The sequence below is a fragment of the Vanessa atalanta genome, chromosome 23 (genome assembly GCF_905147765.1).
Source record: "Vanessa atalanta chromosome 23, ilVanAtal1.2, whole genome shotgun sequence".
Classification (NCBI taxonomy): domain Eukaryota; kingdom Metazoa; phylum Arthropoda; class Insecta; order Lepidoptera; family Nymphalidae; genus Vanessa; species Vanessa atalanta.
In genome coordinates this window covers 9,280,957-9,304,045 of record NC_061893.1, presented here as the reverse complement: position 1 = coordinate 9,304,045, position 23,089 = coordinate 9,280,957, and the positions used below count along the sequence as shown (strand labels likewise).

Genomic DNA, 23,089 nt, shown 5'->3' with positions numbered 1-23,089 from the left:
TGTTAAGAATCATTTGAGGCCCTGTCGGCTGACTCACGGCTATTAGGAAAATGTTTCTTGTCATTTTAAATATTTAAAAGAAAGTAATTATACATAATATGGAGGCGGATAAGGTTTTATGTTCTTATTCTTCTTACTAAATGAATTTGAATATATGTATGGTTGTTTGTTCTATAGGTTTTTCTAAATCATTTATCCATTTTGATAAAACTTTGAGCAGTTCTGAAACACTAAAACCTTCTCTTAAACGAGCTGCATTGTTTGACAAAAGTATTATATACCTACATTGGTTTTTTTATTTAGGCATCACAATAAATGTCTTCGACTTATGTGTTAGTACAGATTGTCGCTTTCTATTTTAAATCAACGAAATAGCTTAAGTATATCATATATCTTGATTTAACTTTATGGGGATGAATAGATTATATCAAAGGTCAGAACATATCCCAAATAGATGCTGACTCATTTATCTCTTAAACCTCAGCTGAGAACTTTATTTATCCTACTTAATGAGAACCCAGGTGGCTCAGTGGATAAAACATCTGGAATCGATTTAATATCGTGAATACTTCCTACTCCTACTCATAATGGAAGGGCTTTTTGGAAGTCCGTCTGGGTTCGTTTCACTGGCAAATAGCAGTACTTAGTATTGTTGTGTTCGAATTTGACAAGTACGGTTTACCAGATATAAGCCACAAACATCTTCGCTTCCAAGTTCTCAAGATTAGTGGCGCGATGTGATATAAGGATTGGTTAATATATCTTATAGAGCCAATGTCTTTGGATCAGGTGGCTGTTTACCATCAGGTGATCGACTTGCCCGTCGGCATACCTAAGACATCAATAAAATCTCGTACTCGTTGGAGTAACCTGCATTTGTTTGATGATCACTGGAGGAGGTGGAATGCACTTCAAACCCTCACTTTCTTTTCACCACTTACCATCATCACCACACACAGCTAGTTTTCAAGCACAGCTTAGTAAAGTCCTCCACTTATACGTGGCACTCCTCATGGCTTTGGATGTTTTGTATGATATTCTACCTTACGTGCCGTGACACATTTACGAAATATTACTTTACTCCTCACTTACTTTTCTAATTAATGACTGCTTAAATGAAGCACTTTTTCATTCAGGTCTCATTTTATCTGACGAAGGAACTGATCTAATGATAAAAGCAATAAATAAAAGAGATAAAAAAACTCGCAGAACTCTTTCGCGTGAAAGCCCTCGCGAATATTTTATATTTACGATTTAAAATATTTTTGAATTATTATTTTGTGTAATGTTTTCGTTTTATTAAATGAAATATTGAATATAAGATTTCTTTTTCGACGTTTAAAGTTTGAACAACGAGTAAAGGTCTAGTTATGTGAAGGTCAAAAGATCGTTCGTTCCCTTTGCTTTATTGTCGTGTTAACGCCAGTTTTACAGGCCTTAAGGAGACGCCCCCGAGGACGCCAAGCCAATAGCGGAGCACAGCGCAAGAGGCGACTGTGTTAAAATTCAAATGTCGTTATTCCTCATAAAAGATACAAAATTCTATCGCCTGTATACCGCTACGATACCTCAGCCTCTCCGATCCGAGACGTTCATCGCAGAGGTTTCAGTGTGAAAGAATCCTAATTATAGTTTTAGTGAAAAAAAAAAAAAATTACTCTTAAATAGAGGATAAACTAGTTTTATTAGTGTCATTATGTTTCTTGCAAATATTTGAACATTGATTGCTTGGGAAAATCGATAAAACATACTTAACTTTAAATTGTATTCGTTGAATTTTGTTAATTCTTCTTTTCCAATGATTGTAGAGATTTAAAAATAAATAGAAAAATAATCATTCAATACAAGTTTTTTAAATTGCAAAAGTTACGAGCAGTCATCTTTTTCTCTCATACCATCGTAGAAAGAGATGATTGTACCATACGCAGTGTCGTTTATCCGTGAAGTCACTGAAGCATTTACACCTTCCTGTAATTTATACTCATGGGAAAATAGATTATATCTTCGAAACTGTAACATATATTTTTCTATGTAACATTGAACAATCTTGATTAGAGGAAAATGGGTCGTAAATTCAGTGCAGTAGAGTGTATATTTCAATGATAACTTATGTTTTTTTTCATAGGCTTATCTTTGAAGGCATTCAAGGAAACGACTTTAGGAAGCGGTTGAAGGTTCGTTCCTGAAAGGCGGATGTATGATGGATGTTTATGAGATATAGTCTTTGTAATTCATAAACATTATTTATATTAACCCCTTATTTATTTATATGAAAAGGTGTCATAAGTGACACTTTAAAAGGATTTTTCTTGACGGAACTCATACTAAAATTCTAAGGAAAAATACTTGGATCCCTAGGACCGTGATGTAGAGAAATGATCCAACTCTTTCTCTCTCTTTAAAATCTTAGCAAGATTTTTAGTGCGTTTAGTAGGTTGGTACATTTATGGACAACGCAGTCCATTCTAAAGTCAAAGTGAAATTGATTATAAATCAAAGAAGTATTACATATAGCTAATTATCAACAAACGACTACTTGGTTTTCAAATCCAAATATGTTTAACGAGTTTTAAATATATTACAAAATATAGAATTTTGAATTTGTTAATATGTTTAGACTTATTTTTAAATACAGTCGCTTCCCGCCGTCTGTACGCTACGCAATTGATTTTAATACGTTTTTCATCAATAATCACAGTTAAAGTTTATGTTATATGCATTCTATAGTAGACAATACTCATGTGAAGCTGGTACGTGTAGCTAGTCTATTTATAAATAATCTTTTAAAGTAAAATTATTTTAAGGGTATGTTTTATAAACGCGGGTATTTATATTAATTAAAAAAATTTGCAAAATAACTACAGACAGATTATAATTATATTCAACGACGTAGGTCGGAAATTACGTAAGCAAAACAATATGGCCGCTCAGTTTAAATTTTTTAGTGGAATGTTTCCGTGAAGCTCGCACACAATTATTTTTAATACGGCATAATTATTTTTTCATTTAAAATCTCCCGTACCCGAACCTCAGAGCGCTGTGGCTTGCTTACATTGTTTAGTAAACCACGGAATATGCCGTATAACGAATACCTATCATTTTATTTATTCTATTTCAAACGTTTCGACGGAATGGCGAATGGTCATGGTAAGTGGTCACCACCAATGGCGCTGTAAGAAATATTAATAATAGTACATTGCATCGTCAATACGCCACAAATGTTGAGAACAATAGTGATTATAGTTTCCTCAATCACAATTCCAACCGCAACGCAAAAATACTAAATACTGTTTCGTGACAGGTTTTGTGATGGTGGGTCGCATCGAGTTCTACCATCAAACGAATATAAAATAAAAAATATTTTTATTCCATGCATTTTTTTATAAATAATAGCATACCCCATTATAAGGGATTACTAATATGTATTCCTATTTCGCCCTCCAATTGTAATGATATAATAATAATAATATGCTTATTTCATAAAAAATGATTTACAGATAAAAATGTGTTCCCTGGTTCTTGTGATACGCAAAAGGATGTGCTACAACGAACCAGTGTGCTCTTCCATTATTTACTACTTAAAGCTAAATTATACATATGAGAACTTAAGCAAATTAAGCCTAAAGCTTGTGTTAGATTTGGGGACAACAATAGTCCAAGGTCCTGCGACCTGCGACCATTTATAATTCTAGGTCGCCCGTAAACCATTACGTTACAACTATAAATGACTTTATTATTAAATATGATCGAGTTTATTATTATTCTAATACAATATATGTAGTCATTATTAATTTTATTACAATATAGTATAAAAAATATTGCGGTCATATACTATATGTATTAGACGAACTGCAATAATAGTTAAGTTATAAATATATCTATACATATAAAAAAATTGGAGTGTCTGAAGTATTAAAATAACCGCGTTTTACTATATGCATATGTATGTATACACGGTACATTTTACAGAATAACATTTTTTATAATTTTTGTCTGTTTGTTTGTCCCGGCTAATCCGTGGAACGGTTGGCCTGATTTGAAGGGAACTTCGCTGGTAGAAAGCTGATGTAATAAGGAGTAACTTAGGCTACTTTTATTTAGGAATTATATATGTCCCAATACTGTCAAGTACCGTACGCAGCCCAAGCGCATGCCACCACTCTGCCGTCACGTCGGTTGCCTCCCAGAAACGACTTATCACAAAAGCTGCCGAATACAGAATTAATAAGTTATAGTAAAATGTGAACTGAACAATAACTTTTTTGTTAAATCCAAACGCACGAAGTCGCGGGCTCAGCTAGTTGTATATGTAATTCTTGTTAACAGATTATATTTGTATGTTAATGATGTTATTATTGCATTTTTATACAATACCAATAGCACAAAAAATCATTTCGAAAGTTACACACTTAGGTAGGCAGGTTAGGTAGTTATTAGAAGTAACGTAAAACTAAATGGATTATCTTGTATTACGCCTCGTAGATTAAACGAACAGTTTCTTTAAAATTTTAACCGGGCATAAAATACCTCAAGGGTCTACTTGACAAACTTAATATGGAACCTTAAGCATACATTTGTACACGCGAAATTAGCATATTGTTAACAAGAATTTTTCCCAGTCCCTTTCGCAACACGCTCCGCAACACAAGGGATGTCCATTTACATTTAAATGGGGGTCGTTACTGCTTCGTATCATTGAAGTTGGAATAGAAACTTCGAATAAAATTTGATACAAAACTTGTGTCTATGGCGATAAGGTTTTTATGGCATTCTGTTAAAATATATCTGTCTGTACAAATAATGGATAAGACGTTTTTTATTGTAATGTTTAATAGAAAAATCTTAAAGCCTATATAAGCAGGAACCGTGATGGCTCAATGATTAAAACGCGTGCCTCTTAACCCATAGTTGTAGGTACCTAGGCCAACATCACTAAATTATGTTTAGAATTCATCTCGTGTTCAGTAAAGGGAAACATCATAGGGAAACCTCCATGATGTGTCTAATTCCAATGAAATTCTGAAATTATTAATTATAATGTGTATTCACCCGCATTAGAGCAACATGCTTTAATAAGATCCAAATTAAGCCCAGCTTTGGGATACTTATAAGCCGATATCTTTACTTTTTTATACAAAAATACACATTGCTGTTCGTAGAAGGTTTTAGTATATAATGTCACTAAAAAAAACTACGCTTGGGGCTTTCACACGCTTTCAGTTTACCTAGACCTTTGTAATCAAACTTGATTAATTACAAATCGCAAATAATGTTAAGACCTTATAGACGTCTGGCCAGGTACCACCCATTAATTTATTATTTTATTGCTTATGTTACTACCTGGTGTTATACCGACAGATGGCGCTGATTCAATGTGATGAATTCCCGAATCCCGAAGATAATAAAGATTATACATTTACTGTACTCTTGATCGAGACCAATACAAATAATTCAATTATAACTTATGAACTTTTTAAAAAATATGACACTCCCGATATAAATACCCTTCAAATCCATAATTCAATATCGTAATAAATAGGTGCACGAATAGGTTACACGCATAGACCGTTGCCCGATAAGGTTTAACGGATTCCGTACAATTTCCTGTCGACCCACTTACACGAAACCTGTAAAAACCCGCCCTGGAAATTGAGGGCGCACGACACACTACGTAGTTTTAGGGACACGCACTCTGACTGTAGATAAATTTTCCTTTGAAGAAAAGATAAAGGAACCCATTGTACTTTTTGCTGCAATTCAATTTGTACAAGCAAAAATCAAATCAATTAATAAGCAATTTACAGGATTCAATTGAGTACCATACATACATCCATTGAATATAAAGCTACCACAAATTCGGAATGTATATTCTACAAAGTAGAACATCTGAATCTTGTGATCAATGATCAATTCGACATGCACACAAATATAGATCCGTTTACTGATTAAAGCACTTCCCAGTTTAATTACTGGCATGAATTAACAAATGTAATCTTATTTGAATTTTCTTATTGTCTATTTTTACTGCAGTCGTCTCACACACACTAAGACATTTTTTACGCACGAGCGTCACTCACATTAAAGCACGCCGATAATTTATCGTAGAGTCGCGCCTTCATGAATTAACCGATCTATAATGTATGTGTGTGTATTTGTTTTAAATGTGACAACGCATAACTTTTTCTTGAGTCCGATTTCGGTGATACCTTTCTCATTGGGTAGAGAACAACACTTAATAAGATTAATTCGTACTTATCATCTTTTAATTTTGCGTTCTTGTTTCGTTGGCTAAGATTTTGTTCTAAAACGAATCAAAGATAATACATTTAAAAAAATACAATTGAACAACTTTATAATGGTTTAGTGCATTCTAAGCATTGTTTGCTTACATGTATTAAACATAATATACATGTACCTACTTATAAATAGAGTTTCTGTTTATATTAAACTCGATACTAAACAAACAGCAACCTTTCATGTTAAAGAGAAGACTTTGATCTTAGTTCTCTTATTCGGTAAGTGAATAAATGAGGCAAAATATCATTCGATACAATACAAGGATACTCGTGATGTTTTTAAGGACGATGTAAACGTATAAACACAAATTAAGTATCAACATGAAAACGCGGTGCTTGCCTAAGTTTGAAGACGTTCTTCGGTCATGATCCACTCACGATTCCAGTCACGAAACGTTACTGTGAAGCTATTTTGTATAACTAAATCGAAACTCGCGGTCTTAAAATGTCAAAATATGCGACATTGATTATTATTTTAGAACGAAAACTGAGCGACGTGGTCAAGGAAGTTACGTCACCTTTGAGACGTAGTAAAAGAAAAGGGCATCCATCTTGGATTGTCATGGTGGTAACAAATTTGTGACTGTCAGTTGCATTCTTGGTGAATTTCATAATATCGTTGATATATATATAACTGAAACTTAGTTAATCAGTGTCCGGCGATATTTATTTTAAATGTTTTATTGATGGTCGATTATAGTATAATAATTGTCATTTGAAGGGCACGCATCAGAAGAGATACCAGTGTCTCATGATTAGAGCCGAGATGACCCAATGTTGTGTTAATGCTGGTGCAAACCCAGGCAAACCCTACTGAATTTCTATGTGGTTAATTTGTATTTATAATTCAGCTCAGGCTCCGCGGTGTAAGAAAACATCGTAGGGCGCTTCCCTACATGTGTCTAATTTCAATGTGACACATGTGTATCCAGCAATCCGTGGGGGAATTAGATCCAAAACTTCTCAAGAGGAGAGAACAGTAGGACGTTTGTTTACAGGCTATAACTTTACTTCACTTTATGCATCAACATTTCGCGAGTGAGAACCGTAGTGACTTCCACATCTTACAGAATAGTACTGTTCAACTATAAAAAAAACCATTAAAGTTATTTTATGATAGACTTAGTTCTACGGTCTACGTAATCTATAAATTTTATTTTAAGAGAAGTATGTTTCGTTCAAGCGTAGTTGAAGCTTTAACGATTTTAACTTTATGTTTTCTGGCTGCGGTGAAGTATTTGAATCGTAATATCTACAACAATGCCAGCTGTGTTGCAAACATTGAAATAATTCATTCGAATTTGCAACAAATATTTAAACATTATTTTTAATATCTACGGAAGAATCTCCGCAGATTCTTTTGAAATTAAACTAGAATAAGAACAAAACAACAAAACAACATTCTTTATTCTAACATTTATTAAAGTTATTTTATAAAAATAAATGTTTAAAAATCTTGAAATGCGTTTTTAATGTTTGCTATTTCAAGTGCAGCGGCGAAAGAGGTTTTTGACTTAGTATTCACTAGATAACCTGCACTTTATCTCAACTACCACTAAGTAAACGATTAAATTGATAAACTTGAACATCCCCTGATGTCTAAGAGTAATACGACAATATACTAAATGAGAATAATTTCTATTTTGAATTCATAATAATTTTCTTTTTTTTAATAATATTTTTTAAATATTAATTAAGTTCTTGGTACAAAATCTTAATAATAATAAAAATAGAAAAATTAAATTATTAAATTGTATCGCTTTAGAAAACTTTGTTGAAAGTTTAGTGTTCAGATACTATTTTGTCGCCCTGAAGCTTTTCGATCACAATTCCGCTTAAAAAAAAAAGAGGTTAAAAAAGAGAATCAACAATGTACCGAAGTATAATCTTGAAGATTATTCGTGTCTCCAGCCTAAATTACCGTTCAGCACATCTTTTAAACTTATGTTGTAGGCACCACCCTACTCAGTATTGTTGTGTTCCGGTTTGAAGGGTGAGTGAGCCAGTGTAACTACAGGCACAAAGTATATAACATCTTAGTTCCCAAGGTTGGCGCATTGGCGATGTAAGGAATGGTTAATATTTCATACAACGCTATTGTCTATGGGCGATGGTGAGAACTTACTATCACCCGATACAGGTGATATAAGTATATCATAAAAAAAAATCGGAATGGTTACTAATTTTAACGACGAAAAATTAATGGTGGACGAAAATTGTCACCGCCGCCCTGAGTCATTAACGCTATAAGAAATATTTAACATCTCCGAACCTTGGGAATTTTATGTCCCTTGTGCCCTAATAAAAATATATTTTTAGACAATCTCGACTCCATAGTTTTATTTTCTCTAGGTAAGTAGGTACTTGAGTATTTTACTCTATTGAGAATTGTCATTTTCGATCATAAACTCGACATGATTTATCATTACTTGATAGTCTTGCTTGGCTGTGCGCCAAAGTGGAGCCAGCTAGAGTGAAGGCTATTCCTATAGATAAACGCTTTGGTTATAGAAAATTTATGAAACTCAAATCAGTTTATTGTAAAATGAAGCTATAAATTAATAATGTCAGGAGGGTACAGCATATAAATCACAGACAATTTAATAAAGAGAGCAAATTCTCGAGTTGAAAATTTTTGAATGTTTCTTTTGTAATTCTCTCTTTCGTTTCCTTATAAATTTGTTCTAAAACATTTAAGAAAATAGAAATACATTTAAAAGCTCTGATGTAAACGAGAACTCATTTTTATCTCGATAACATAAGGTAATCATATTAAACATATAAAAATAAAATAAAAAAGTCAGACGCCACATTCCAGACGAATTAAAAAAAAACCTTAACATATATTAGAAAAAGTTTATTTAAGAAAACATTCTTCCTATTGGTACATCGTTAGTCGATTGCCTTGGTTGTCATGGCAACGGATTCTCTCGTCACTAACGCCATCTCTCAATTTATCAAGGAGCTATCTCGAGTCTTTCGCCCACTTCGTAGTCCGCAAGAAAGTTGATAGGTGGCGGGGCGGTATGCGTCTCGAAATTTTTATTTTAACTGTCTCATATCTTACATTATCATTTATTAACTTGAAATTACAAGTTAATATTCTTTTAAATGTTTTATTTTTATTTATATACATAGTACTTATATAATAGTATTAAATTAAGGTAAAGAATATCATGAAACACAATACAATATCAAATAAATATAATAACGTTAGATATAAATAATCGTTCGTATTCGTTGTAGTCCAGTACATACATCTATATTAAGAGAAAGTAACTGTGTATGTCTACTACACTTCTAATCTCCTACCTCATGGAAGGACATGATAGGCTAGGCTAGGCTAAGCTAGGCTTTAGTATGATAGGCTACCTTTTGATACCTAGAACCTAAAACACGAGCGAAACCGCGTGCGACAACTAGTTAGATATAAATGTTTATTATACTTTATAGATTAGGCCAAACCACTACTTAGGACTTAATAAGCCCAAACCAAACCTTGTAACATTTTTAACATCAACAAGAAATTTTAAATACGCAAATAGGGCGCAGGTTATAGAGAAAAAAAATACCCTATGCGTTATTCCAGACTATCATCTATTTCCGTGTCAAATTTCATTAAGATCCGCTCAGCACTTTCGGCTTGATTGAATGAAAAACATCGAGCCAAACTTTCGAATTTACAACGTAAAGTAACATACTTGTATATCTACTTACCTTACCTTTTTAAAAATGACTCTCGAAAATTCTTAAGAGATCGTGAGAATTTAAAAACTCCTATTATAATAGTTCACGCTTTGCTCGCACTTCATTTAATTTCTGAGGTCATAAAATCGAACATAAAACTGATTTATCGGTGCCAAGTTTAAGTTTTAGACTTTTAATAGGATTTTAAGTTATTTATTACATTTAAATTTTAAGTATAGAACTTCAAATGAATAATTAAAGACAATATTATGAATACGTAAAATAGTCTAAACTGTTTCAATTTAAACATATTTATTTATGAATTTAAAAATAAATTTGACAGCATTTGACAAGCACAGATAAACAAATACGTCAAAAATATTCAAACTTGCCAGAAGAAACATAATATTAATTTGAAAACAATTTCTAATTACAAATATTAATTGATTTAATTTTCGACATGTGTCAATTAAAATATGTAGGTTTAAAATACAAATTAGAATTTAAATTCGTCATTATAAACTACGCACTCTGTTTTCCAATTACTTTATAGATATTATGTTCGTTATTTAAATTATACTCAGTGTTCATTATTAACAATTTAAGTTATATGTAAATTAAAATACTTATGTCGAATAATTTATTTATCTTTTATAATTAAGGTTGGATGGGCTAATGTGCCAGCAGGGCCGGATCTACCATATGGCTATTTGGGCTTCAGCCCAGGGCCCCGTTGATTCAAGGGGGCCCCAGCTAAGTCAAGCCAAAGTTAAAAATAAACGATAATGCGAAAGAATCTATAAATTTATTAAATTAAACAGATCGTACGTTAGTCAGATTCAGATATGTCTTAGATGGCCCCCTAAGTATTGTTAGCCCAAGGCCCCCTAAACTTACGGTCCCGCCCTGGTGCCACCCGATGGTTAATGGTCACCTCAGCCTTTAGACATGTAAGCTTTAAGAAGTGTGTTAGTATTAAGTGTAGCCTTGTGCCTGTACTGGCTCACTCATTCTTCAAATCGGAATTCAACAATTCTAAGTTTTGCTGTTTAGCGATAGAATATATATAGTAAGTGGGTGATGCTTACCCAGATTGGCTTGCACGAAGCCATATCTCCAAGTGATATGATTTTGCCAGTAGTTGAAAGTATAATTACTTCCAACCACTGGCAATATCATTCATCATTATCGATTTAACCACGTATTAGCAAATTATGATTAATACAAACTGTTGTGTAGTTTCAATTAAATTAAAAGTTATATCAATTACAACCTCTAATCGTTGCGTGATTCTTTTTGTAATATAAGGTTAAGTTAAACTTAATTTGACTGTCTCGTTGGTCCTGTTCGAAGGCTGCAGATCCCAAGGGTTTAAACCATGAGTGATAGAAAATAATTGGGTTTTCTCTTAAGAAAATCTCACAAGCCGCAGTGGGAGTTGTTGACCTAAACATTTTGTACTGCACCTGATCTCTTCGTACCAACGGGTTTTATGAGAGTGTTGGAACATGCGGCTGTGTTTACGCGCACAGTTTAGCACTATAAAAGCTCCCGTACAAGTATTCGCCGTTGACAATGGCCGCCGCAATCAGTCAGCAGGACATTATTTATGACCCGGCTATTTGATTTTACAATAGCGATAATTCTGCCGAGGCAAAATTATTTACAGACGGCTCAAGTGCTCATTAACTTTATTACGATTCATTTAAATTGAAAACATTTTTATTATCATTTTCATATTGTATGAATGTTACAGTATTCTAAAATTACCAATTATGAAAAATATTATTTTACACAAAAATAATACGTCATATTTTTACATTACCTGATGGTCGTTTAAGGCTGTCCGGGTACTAGTTAATAATACTAACAGTGCCTATGTCTATGGGCGATGATGACCACTTACCATTAGGTGGCCTATTTGCCCTTCCTACCTAGATCATAATCTATGTATATATAAACACGCAGAGACGAAATAGTTCATTACCTATAATTCCTCAGATTTTCAACCGACTTCTGTTAACAAAAAAATTTGGAAACAGAACGTAAATCGAATCAAATCAAAATATACTTTATTAAAGTAGGCTTTTACAAGCATTTATGAATCGTCATTTAACAAACTATTTAAAGTAAAGCTACCACCGGTTCGGAATGTAGATTCTACCGAGAAGAACCATCAAAAAACTCAGTATTTACTCTTTTTCAACATCTAAAAATACAGTCGTGTTAGTTAAATACAATTATATATGTATGTTATGTCCTTCTCCTGGAAATCAACAAGCATTAACTCCACGCTTTTTTTTATATTCGAAAACGAATGATAGCTAATTTCGAATTATAAATAGAAGTGTTTATGGTCGAATTGTGACTATAGAGCGATTACTGTTAATAACTCTTTTATAAAGGCTTTGCAAATACATTTAAAAAACCGATCAATTTAATTACGATCGAATACACTTATCCAGAGACATGTAAAAATGTCTAATAACTCTCCGACTAGGACGGATAATGGCCTCTCTTGCCTCGAGTGACCTTAATCTCCCAATTGATCGCTTTTTAATTCAACCAATTCTCTCCGTCTTTAATTATAAATGGATTGGACTGAAAAATATTAAAACGGTTATTTTAGATTAGTTGAACTGATCTCGGGGCCATTTATAACGGTTACGATACGTTTCCGATTCTATTTCGATCCTATTTCGACAGAACCGCGACTGAATCGTTGTGTAGTAGAGTAGGAAAAAGAAGAAACTCCGACGATTTTTAATTTTATTGCGACAAAGAGACAATTACAATTACTTAGCAGAATTTGCCGCTTTACGTATCTTTGTCACGAGTAAATTTCAGTTGTAAAATGTCAATTGAGATGCAAGACTATAACCGTAGTTAACCGGTAACCGAATACTTTTGATTCATGTTAATAACAGATCTATAATTTTAATACTTATTTCAAATGTATCAAAAACTAAATTAAAAAGTTGCTGTTGAATTGAAATACATTTTTCAAATCTCCCAATAAATAATGATTAATTTAGTTTAAATATGACTTGAAATTAATATTTCGATAACATTTTCAGTGGAAAATTATTTCTGGTATAAATATGCTATAATCGTAATATCGCTGTTATCATATGTTTTTTGTTTGTTTCAGTATAACCAGTAGAAGCGAATAAAACAAGATGGCGGCGTTCGTGGCCAAGCAAATGGTGGGGAACAAACTCAGCGCCGTAAAAGGTAGGTACCATTAAACCCCATTTTGAACAATACTTATACATAATTTTTATTGTTAAATTATTCTCATTATAAATTCATATAATATGTAGATTTTAATTAATTGTGCTTAAGTGTTTAATAAGGTTTTATATATTCTGAAAATATTACTGGCAACACGCACGCATACAAGGCACCAATATTATACTACTCAGACTTAAATTTATTCATAATTTATACTCAAAACATCCAACACAAGTAATTAATTTTTATTAAACTATTTAAAACTAATGGTAATAATATACGTTTGGAATATTCTAGAGTGCTAAGACACTCGCGCTGAGTTACCTCGTGTTAGTGAGTTTGTTTTTATTTTTGTAAGTATTTTCCGCTATGCAAACATTTGGCTCGCATTGCACGAGGCATTCTCATTAATCTAGGCATTATTGATAACTAAATTAAAGTGAAATTAGTATCCACGTAGTCAAGACATATACATTTTTTTATCAATAGTAGAATCGCAATGTTGCGGAGCAGCTAAATTCATAACATCACTAGATAGTAACGAGCGGACGGACGCGTGCTCTCTGTATATTTAGCCAATAATAACACAATTTGCAATATTGTGATCTACGTGACTTTTCTTTTTCTTATTCCGGATATATTAATGATAGTATCTCGCTGATTTGTATAATAATTGATGGTTAACTATCCGCCATAACTTCGCGCGTTAAGGAGTTATAGCCTAGAGAGATGCTTATAGCCTATTCCAATACCAGAGTTAGTAGAAATAAACTATACTGAGATTTATATGTTCCAGGCTATTTGCTAAAAGGTCTCCTATATTAACACCGTAAACAGTTAACTACCAACCTATCCTACTTATAGTAAGTATATAAAGATGAAATTAAAATAAACAAACCCTGGACTTACATATTCAATTTTAGTAATAGATCAGCTATATTGTGCACTACTAAGAGTTCTTGATTAATACCTCAATGTATATATCACTTAACTATTTTATCTACTTTAGTTGAAAACGCCAGTTCTACGCAATTCCATATTGAAAGTTGTGCCGTGTGCATAGCTATTTAATTTGTATCCAAATTTCGTAACTATATTTTTGTAACCAAAATAGTCGTGCTTGATATGGTAAGATGTCTTCACCTTTAGTCTTGCTGCAGAAAGCGTAATAAAGAGACGTGAAATTAGATTCGTAGTATGTTCTGGCACCTCATATAATATTTAAATAACTTTATATAAAATACCTACATTTATTATAATTATACTTTTGACCAATGATATTGCGTCAATTCGATGTCAAATGTTGTGTATTTTGCTTTTGTCGTCTTGTGGTTGGACTAGACTATACCTTGCTATAAGGAAATAGGTAGGTACTTGGATTTGTACGCCTTGTTGGATTTGTAGACAATATATCAAACGTTCAAATTGCAAGATTAAACAGCAATTATAATTACCAAGGCTATAATTACTGAGTTAGTTAATGTTGACAATCATTAATTATATTATTGTATTGCAATTAATCGAGTTCCAATTTTATCTTTAATTAATAACAATCAGGTCTATGAATATTTTATCCTCAAGTTAGACTGTGTTTAATTGAAGCTATTTAGGTTTTTTTCGGAATACTTATAATTCTTTGTTAATTCTCGTGTCTTATGAGCAACACGCAGTGATACGAACAAAAAAAATCTTACATTCAATTTCGCTGTATATATGAAACAAAGTGTTTCAAAATTAAAACATTTCGTTTTAACGATTAGGTGAACTAGTGCAAATAACATATAATCTCATCGAAACATAATTGTGAAATGAGAGCCAAGTTCAGTATTATGATATAGGCCTTGATTTTTGACTTCAACGACAAAATAAGTGAGATCTAAATGGATGCCAAGTTCAATGATCAGTCCTGAATTTTATTTATAACTACATAAAATAAAATTTCTGTTTATAATTTAGGAGAATATATTGTAGCCTAAGGTCTGACTGCAGACACGAGGGACAGAAAGTCATTAGTGATGTAATGAATGGTTAATATTTTTTACAGCGACATATATCATAAAAAATATACATATTTATGGCGTTATAACTGGTCTTACTTAGTCGTAACTCTCCGCTAGATGGAATTGCAAACAACGCCTTCCATTCTTCTATACGTAAGGTATAGATCGCCATTAGAAAAAATTCATACCTACATAGTATGCTAGGCAAGACGACGCCGACCGAAATTAGCTAATAACTTATGAGTATACTAAAACCAGGTAATAATTTTAATATCTGATGCATTTTAATCTGATATCTATTACCTACACATACACCACTAGCGGCGAAGAACTACTGTTACATACTACACAGTTTATTACTAGACAGATAATGTATAAAACCATTTATAATCGGACCCAGTTCATCGTTATTGCTCTCAATAAAAAAGTCAAAACGTTCCATTTTTAAAAGATATCGTTCATAAAAAAATCAAGCGGTTCCATTTTTAAAAGATATCGTCCCAAAGATCCCAATAGACAAACAGCACCATCCTCATACTAATAAGTGGTGGCGCAGCTAATGAACTAAAGCTGGATGATTTCCCGAGAGAGCGGCTTTTATTCGAACCCCGAGAGATCATTACTTTTATTTATTAAGAATTTACTTCTATAAAGACGCGATAAATTAAGACAGGCTTTTAAAATTAGAGGCGGCTTATTTAACAATGTCGCATTTTACTTTATCTTTAAATATATTGTTTTTTGTAATTGTAGTTCATCTCGGTCGGATGCAAAGGAGGACATCTAGGGATAGCCATTTTGAGTCTAGTGATGATCTGATATGTCCAGCAACCCTTAGTGACCTATAGAAATTAACAATCTACATCACCAGCTGTTTTAACATTTACTTAACGATACATTTATTCGCCTTAACCATCGAGCCACTTGAGATCAGTATTTTGTTTTTAAATATTATAATTACATCACAATGCTTTTTTATTACACTAAATTTCATTAACAGCCTGTAAATTTCCCACTGCTGGGCTAAAACCTCCTCTACATTTGAGAAGAAGGTTTGGAGCATATTCCACCAAGCTGCTCCAATGCGGGTTGGTTGCCACACACGTGGCAGAATTTCGTTGAAATTAGACACATGCAGGTTTCATCGCGATGTTTTCCTTCACCGCTGAGCACGAGATGAATTATAAACACAAATACAGCACATGAAAATTCAGTGGTGCTTCCTGGGTTTGAACCCGCAATCATCGGTTAAGATTCACGTGTTCACTGGGCCATCTCGGCCCTTATTAAATCTAATTAATAAATGCCGTCCAGTAAACACAAAAATGGACAATAATATAAAAACTAAAGGATATATTGTAATACAAACAAATTGCCTCATTGGAAAATGTATTTATTGCTATAAAAATAAAACCTATAATATATTTACTTAATGTATTAATAATAATTGATTGGGAAGCACAGTACTTAATCCTAAATAAAAAAAATACAAAATATTATAGTATTCGGATTTATCATAGTATATATATCTATAGCTTATCTATAATTATCTTCCTTACCTTTTAACTCAAGATTTAAAGTAGAAGATAATTATGTATTTGATAATCCTTCTATTTTATTTTCATTATTTTTCATTTGTATAGAAATTACTTTTTTAAGTATCTGTGGTTCAAATATAAGAATTTAAAGAATTTGTTACATAATTAATAACATTTTCCATTGTATTACTGAATACAGTTAATGTGTTTTACAAATTATAATGCACTCTGAAAATTATTTAAAAGTTATAAAAAAGCACCCAGTATGGAATATTTTATACATATGTATGAAATAAAATTTTCTTATATTTAATTTAATATAATTTATAGACAGCACATCCTTAAGAAAAGGCACATCAATTTTCTTGCCACAGTAAAGAGCAGCATAACTCGGATAAGCAGTCACCTCGTTAGGAACTGGCACATTACCAAAATTCTCCTTGCCGTTATTAATAAACTTTACAAATTATTTAATTTTAAGGATTTAATAATTGAAATAACAGATATATTATATATGTGCTGTATATAAAGAATAACATAGTAAAAACTAATTATATTGGTTACATAATATAGTAAATATGCTTATTGTTCTAACAGTCTCAATGAATATAATTAATTATTGGAAGACAATTAAACCTTTAATTAAAATAAAATGCAGTTCATTTAATCTATATAGTAATGTTCTTAATTCTAAACAATATTAAAGCTACAAAGTCTGCTCTGTACTACAAAATAACTACTATTAACCTGCACTAAGTTATTAATAATTATCACTGCAATAAAACCTTTTTTGATTGTTTTTTGTTGAAGTTTCAAAACATTTGTTTACTTTAAACTTAATCTGAGATATACAAAAAGCAATATAGATTATATAAGGGTTTTTAATTCGGTTAAAAATCAAATCGCCGTTTTAACTTTAAAGTTTTTCTAAGCAAATTTTTTTGTTTTTTTATAAGAAGATTTCGTAATTAAAATAGGTAAAGATTTATTTCAGTATTATTTTGTGCAGAACACACTCTTTGTGTTGTAATAAAAAGCTCAAAAAACAATAGAGACGACATAGCCTATTTTTCTACAATTCTAATGTTGTGAACTGTATGACATAATTTTGCATCTGAAATCCTATATAATGGTCTTATATGTTACATAACATTTATAATATTAAAAAAATTAAATGTTTTACGATTAAAAAAAATCTACATGAATGTGGTTTTTTTTTCTTTATGTAGCGAATATTTAGAGAATACTATTAAAACTTAAGTAATTGATTTAACAACTCACATTTCCACTCTCCAGGTTCCACAGACAATACAAACCTCATTACTTGCGATACTTTTAATCGACTTAATATTAATGTTTGAACGCATCGATTTTATTCGAATAGGTTCAATAGAACGATTCGAATATATTAAAAATGTATTTATTTGGTAAAACATTCGTTGGAAATTTGTTTGAATTTAAATTAGTCTGTTTTAAAAAATAATTAATCTCCCATATCCATAGAATATTCTTTATTATGAAATAAACTGATTAACATTCTCTTTCTCATTCCTTTATACGAGTCCGGGCTATAGCTGTCCTTGTTCTTGTCATTCTCTTTGACGTATCCCAATGTAATGCTCTCTTCTGAACCAGGTAAAAGTATTTCCTTCCTCTTTCTTTTTCTATTTCGGTCTATTTTGCTTCGCAGCGGTCTCTCTGGACTTCTCGGTGATATTGGGGAGTGAAATAATTTTTTTATAATCGGTTTCAGACTTGTCGGTTTGCGTACCGGTGAGTCGGTTTCCATCTGGAAAAAGATAGAAAATTATATAGAATTACTCTACGGGTTTAGCTTTTGATGTAGTAAGACAATACACAATAATACTTCTGACTGTAAAGAAATATATTTATTACAAACAAATAAATTATGTCATTGAATATATTTTATGCTCCTTAAAATGACACTCCCAAATATTAGGTTGACAGTCAGCCTTCCTAAAGCTCAAGTTTTAGGTTACGTTTTAGTTATCAGGTGTTACAAATAAAAAAGTTTCCTATATCCTTTCTTGGGGTTAAAACTTGCTTTATATCAAATTTTATCGAATTCGATTTAATGCTTTGGGCGTGGAAGAGCAATAGACAGACAGATAGTTACTTTTAAAATTGACATTGACAGCGAAACATCAAAAACGTTATTTCTTATTTTTCCAAACGTTGAAACCTGAAGTCTATAATAATCATGGTTCGTTATTAAATTTTGCAAACTTAGTATGACCGAGTAATTATGGCGGTCTTAACCAGTACTTATTTAGAATATTTATTAGTTTGGCAAAAGAACGAGGTCTCGTTGCCAGCATTTTGTTGAGTAGAGGAGCTTTTTGGTTTTAATATAGGTTTTTGGTTTTAGGGAAATTTTTATATATAATTATTTTTTATTAGTATTTAAATAAAAATAAATTTAGTATACATGTGACAATAAAATGTACCTAAATAATTATGTTATAAATAAATTATTAATAATAATTAAAAGATTTTACGATTTAAACATTGCGAGAATGTCTAAGGTTTTTTAAATTATTACCTAATGTAGCCTCAAATGATACGGTTTATTTAAGAGGGTTCTCGTTAAACGCCACTCACGACAGGTAACAAATAGATAACAAAGGTTATTTTCATAAAGATCACGATTTTTTGCGGATCCCTTGAGCCGTCCAAGAATTTAAATGATTGTAATATTTAACAAAAAAAACTGTTTCTTTTTGGTTTCGAACGATTCCTTTAGAAACTTATAGTTTCGTTCGAATATAATCAATTAATCACTCTATTTTTAGGAAAGTATAGAATAAGAATTCGAATTTTTCGAATTTTAAGTTTAGATTTTTAAACGAATTTCTCTTATGCGGTTTACAGTAGAGTGAACTGATAGAAATCGACACGTAAAGAAAAGCCTCCCCCCAGACGACTTCCTCTCTCTTTGTGTTTCTTTATATATGATATTGTATAAGCTTATTTTTTGGTAAAATTTAAATAAAAAATTTAATTTTTCTCAAACGTTCGCAATTTAATTCAAATAAAAAAAACCCGGTTGACCTCCCACGACATCTCACGTTTTTTTTTATTTGCTTACACTAAAGCTCGTGGGAAAAATCTGAAATAAAATGGACTGAACTATTTTGTTTTTATTTATCAACATATTACAGACATACTGCATATTTCATGTAGCTATCTAATGTGTGATAAATTCAAATCTTTAATATTTTTATTTCTTTTGCAATAAACAAGTAAATCTTTCATAGTTTAAATTTTGTTAAGCCAATTATCCAAAATAATATCTTTCTTAACAATTATATTTATTAGCAATGTTTAAGCAGTATGTGCTACAGGGATATTTACTTAATATTTCTGTAAGATTTTTTTATAATATAACCCAGCCACTCTTTTCTGACAGGGGACTCTTGGCATTTCTCTGAATGTTACTAATATTTCAGTGGAGTCTGACAGTTCAATTTCCCGGTACTCCAGGTAGTGTCTGTCATTCATTTTTAGTTTTAATATCTTATTAATATCATAAATCCGAAAGCTCGTGCGTTTGGATGTTTCTAGCTCTTATCATACTTAAAAAACGTGCAAGATTTAAAATTAGCTTGACAAAGACATCGATCACTTCGAGGAATAAGATGTGTATGTGATGTCATCTAATTACTTGTTTATAAATGGGAAAACGTTTGTAATGTCTAACTGATAAAACAACTGAGCACATATTTAGAGTTTGTATAAAAAAGGTTGTATAAACTTTTATCACTTCAGACTATTAAAGCGACAAGCGTAATTTTATGTAATTTTAAAAATATATTATATAAATAAAGTTACTGAGATTAATTAATAAAGATGAAACTCGGTTTTTCCTCTACATCCCTGGGAAGAATCTAAAGCAGCACATCTATAAGCACTATCGACCATTATTAACGATATATTCGGAGAGCCAACTTCAATTCGGCCAACTTAGTTTGCGTCGTTGAGTGATATTATTTTTTATTATTATTGGTTTGAGCATAACCATATTTAAATTTTTAGTTGCCAAGGTTGGTAGAACATTGGTGATGCAAGGAATGGCTAACATTTCTTACAGCGTCTATTTGTCTGAGTGGTTGTATCCAATTGCAATCAAGTGGCCTACCTAGTATAAGAAAATGTATAACTTAATTTACGCCCCTCGAAGCATTTTCCTTTACGCCGGGTAGCGGCGAATACTAGACTCCGTTTTGAAATTTGAGCTGTGTCGGGTTCCAAATTACGACCATCCTAAGGATGTCTCCTATAAGATCGACTCTCGGCTCGATTTTATTCTAGATTCTACTTTTTTTTATATAATTACTGTTCTAAAAGTAACACTTTATGTATTAATATATAACAAATAAAAATATTACTTGAATTCTTGACATTTCTGACGAATATTATGACTTTATTATTATTAGTATTTAGATGAACCAAAAATGTATCCACTTAGTTTATGGAATAATACACCCTCATGTCACAAGTTATCCTAGATTGAGCGTTCAGGGTTATTTTATTAGAATTATGATTATTTAAAAAAAAAAAACATTTTTTTATTATCAATTGAATATTCGTTTGAATTATCGGAAACCGGAAAGCGGTGAGTTTCTTTCACCGGTTCTTGTCAAAGGTATGTTCATTTTCGAATGTATCGTTGTTTTGTTATGTTAGTGTTATATTAAATAAAGAAATTTTAAATCGAATATTTCATCAGCAGTCGAAACTGAAGTTGTTATCACCCAGTATGACTTTAAAAAAAAAAAGTTGACGTTTCTTTATTATAAGGCATGAGCCTTGCGGTGCGCATCCTCTGCAATGCTTAGCCTCTCATCGCCATGTTCAATATATAAGTAATATCAGAAACCTTCAAGTGTAAATATTAACAACTGTGCATTTTCAACTCGATCGAACGAACGGCGATACATGGCATACAAATAGAAACAAGCTTTAGTTTATATAAGATATTTATTAAAATAAAAATGATATTTTAAATATATCTTTAAAGAGATTTCCAAACATTTGAAATGGTACTATTTCTTCCAGTATTGCAACCGACTTTCGTCTGTTTGGTATTTATTGGCTGGCTTTCCTGCTCTCCATAAAGCGTTAGAAACATGCAAACATGTATGTTTTCCTAAAATTTTCAATACTGTTAATGTTAATTTATTAAGTACCACTATGTACCTTTTTTATTTCAGTTTCGTTAATATTTAATGCTAGATGTGGTCTCCTATAATTGAAGGAGCATGTGCTCCTTTTACATTATAAAACTTTCTTGCTCAATGGACTCATCTTTTGTTAGAAAATAAATAAATACTGATGTTGGTCAAATTTCGCCCAATGAGCAAACAGTACTATTTTAAATCTATTTGTAATATAACTCTAGTGATAACGGAGTTTTAATTATCATAACAATAGCTGTGTTTTTAAAGATAGCTCGTATTCTGACTCAAAGGTGAACCCAACTGACATCCGACATCTAACGGAACAATTTCGTAAGAACTGTTCAGTGTTCATGGGTTATTAAAATAATAATTCGATATTTAAAAAAAATCATTTATTCTATAATATCTTCCTGATAATAGCTACTTAAAGAATAATAAGTACCGATCGTTGTTGACAGTCGGAGCACGTATACGATCACGAGACTATTTCCTCTGTCCTGAGGTTGCCTGGAAGACATCGCTCTTTAGCTATAACGATGCCATATTTGTCGTATTTTACTTGTTATTTATTTATTGTAACTATTTTGTCTTGGTGTGCAATGAAGTGTATTATTAATATTAACATCAAATATTGTCAGTAAAACTACAGACATAACATCTTAGCTTGTGGTTAACGAGGAATTGACGACGGATTATTAACATCTCTTACATTGTCAATGAGAAGTGAATACCAGTTATCGTCAGCTGGTCTATTTGTCAATCTTTCTTCCCACTTTAAATTAAATTAGTCCCCTGGTTCCCTGACTACGATTTGCTTTACCGTAATACAACAAATTGCAATCAGCACTTACAAAGTTTAATCTGACGCTTTTAAACAAAAAAAAAACATCTCAGTAATTATATCCAACAAAACGATTCGTTTTTCTTACGGATAGTTAAATTACTTAATTGACGTGTGCATATTTTTAAATAGGTTAGCATACTATGTTATATCTGTGAGTAGCAAGTAAAAATAATGACTACTAAATTACAAGACAATTTTAATCAAAAAGTAAAATGAATTATTTTAAGAACATAAATAATCAGGCATTCTTCTAACGTACATAATCAACAGCTAAGTAACTCTTATTCAC

The 23,089-nt window shown here is 31.7% G+C and overlaps 1 protein-coding gene across 2 annotated transcripts in view; it reads left to right on the top strand.

Annotated features, from left to right (window-relative positions):
* LOC125073231 (complexin) overlaps positions 1 to 23,089 on the top strand; it is a 294,844-nt gene that overhangs the window by 176,062 nt on the left and 95,693 nt on the right. For both annotated transcript variants that reach the window (XM_047683974.1, XM_047683975.1), the window contains one exon: positions 13,135 to 13,217. In XM_047683974.1, the coding sequence (XP_047539930.1) occupies positions 13,163 to 13,217 (55 nt within the window). In that variant the 5' untranslated portion in view covers positions 13,135 to 13,162. The remainder of the gene's footprint in view (positions 1 to 13,134; positions 13,218 to 23,089) is intronic.